At 48.0% G+C, this 2,019-nt stretch overlaps 1 protein-coding gene across 1 annotated transcript in view; it reads right to left on the bottom strand.

Annotated features, from left to right (window-relative positions):
• Positions 1 to 311: 311 nt before the first annotated feature.
• LOC135830720 (integrin beta pat-3-like) overlaps positions 312 to 2,019 on the bottom strand; it is a 4,102-nt gene continuing 2,394 nt past the window's right edge. Inside the window, exons 4-5 of the mRNA XM_065342947.1 lie at positions 1,928 to 2,005; positions 312 to 434 (exon numbers count right to left, since the gene is read on the bottom strand). Of these exons, the coding sequence (XP_065199019.1) occupies positions 327 to 434; positions 1,928 to 2,005 (186 nt within the window). The 3' untranslated portion in view covers positions 312 to 326. The remainder of the gene's footprint in view (positions 435 to 1,927; positions 2,006 to 2,019) is intronic.

Here is a 2,019-nt window from a genome sequence, read left to right on the forward strand (position 1 = left end):
GTGTGGTGGCAGAAGTAACTCCTCTGACCAAGGATCTCGGGTTCATCGTTACTCGTGTGTGCATGGTATCTAGTTACAGTGGTGAACAGTTGCTCACAATGCGCATCCATGTGTCCCTTCTCTCTTTCCTATACCGACAGACAATGAATACATGACGTGCTTGTACTGCTCTCTCCTGGTTATTTATCATAATATGTAGCCCTACACATGCGCGGGAAATGATGACATCGCGATGATATCATGATAACGCAATGATGTCATCATACCATAATGTCATGCTGATGACATCATTACACGGTGATGACAACGATGACATCACAATGGCATCATTCACTTACGTGGTAGGAGTTGATGACCCTGCCAGTAACAGTGAAGATTGGCAGTATGCTGTGGTTGACTAGTCGTTCGTTGAGCCAGCCAACCGAAGGGTAGTCCTGGATACCACACAGGAGAACAGGTGGAAGGTCAACACGTACAGTAGTTTAAAAAAGAGAGGATCATAGTTTACAAATCCTCTCTTTTTTAATTTTAATCCTTGGCTCTCCATCCGAGTTGGACATACAGTAGTGACTCGCGCATTGCAAAGCGCATGTGCCCATATCCGGGCATAAGCGCACCCTCACATTATAAGCGCACATGGGCTTATAAGTGAACCCAATCCCGCGACACACTGACGCCACCATGATTATCATCTCTCTTTACATAGCATGGCTAAATGTGCAATTTCCAAATTCCACACTGGTAACTCAATTACAAGTACACGTGCCTATATGTGAGACCGATCGACCTTCAAAAACTTCAAATATAGCAATATCTCGCTTTTAAGTGCATGGGCTTAGATGTGGGTCAATACAGTAGACATTGACATACAGTCGACCCACCAGCACTGTGGTATTGGACCTCCACAACAGTTTCTGCCCCCCCCCCCCCCTCCCCCCCGCATCCCCCTCTTGATGTAATCCACCATGATCTCAAACCTGTGGACTAACTCACCAACAAACAGAATAGCGTAATGAACAAAATCATATTCCCCAGCCAGCAATGAGTCATGTTCCCCAGCCAGCAATGAGTCATGTTCCCCAGCCCGCAATGAGTCATGTTCCCAAGCTCGCAATGAGTCATGTTCCCCAGCCAGCAATGAGTCATGTTCACCAGCCAGCAATGAGTCATATTCCCCAGCCAGCAGTGAATCCTATTCCCCAGCCAGCAATGAGTCATGTTCACCAGCCCGCAATGAGTCGTGTTCCCCAGCCAGCAATGAGTCATGTTCCCCAGCCAGCAATGAATCATATTCCCCAGCCAGCAATGAGTCATGTTCCCCAGCCAGCAATGAGTCATGTTCCCCAGCCCGCAATGAGTCATGTTCCCCAGCCCGCAATGAATCATATTCCCCAGCCAGCAATGAATCCTATTCCCCAGCCAGCAATGAGTCATGTTCACCAGCCCGCAATGAGTCATGTTCCCCAGCTCACAATGAGTCATGTTCCCCAGCCCGCAATGAGTCATGTTCCCCAGCTCACAATGAGTCATGTTCCCCAGCCCGCAATGAGTCATGTTCCCCAGCCAACAATGAATCATGTTCCCCAGCCAGCAATGACAGTCAGCAATGCAGTATACACACTACACACTACAGCTAACTGTCCAGATATTCACTACTATGTACTGCTGTGGACTGATTGAAATCCAGTGGAATGACCGGAGCCGGCACCCTTACTACTTTAGCTCGCACATGCGCTATAGTTCACATACATGCACTCTAGTTCACATACATGCACTATAGTTCACATACATGCACTGTATTTCACGTACACATACTGTCGGTCACGCACACACTACAAACATGGACCCGCAACGCTCACAGTTGCAAGGCCTGCGCCCCGTTGCCGCTTGATTTCTCAATGTCTAGTACAGTATTATGTGTACAAACCTGAGTGAGAGATTCCGTGTAGTATCCGTTCTCGTCAAGGTGACAATTGCCATCGTTGGGGTACACTATGCCGGCCAACTGTCATGCACACA

The sequence above is a fragment of the Sycon ciliatum genome, unplaced genomic scaffold (genome assembly GCF_964019385.1).
Source record: "Sycon ciliatum unplaced genomic scaffold, ocSycCili1.1 SCAFFOLD_2662, whole genome shotgun sequence".
In the NCBI taxonomy this organism is placed as follows: Eukaryota; Metazoa; Porifera; class Calcarea; order Leucosolenida; family Sycettidae; genus Sycon; species Sycon ciliatum.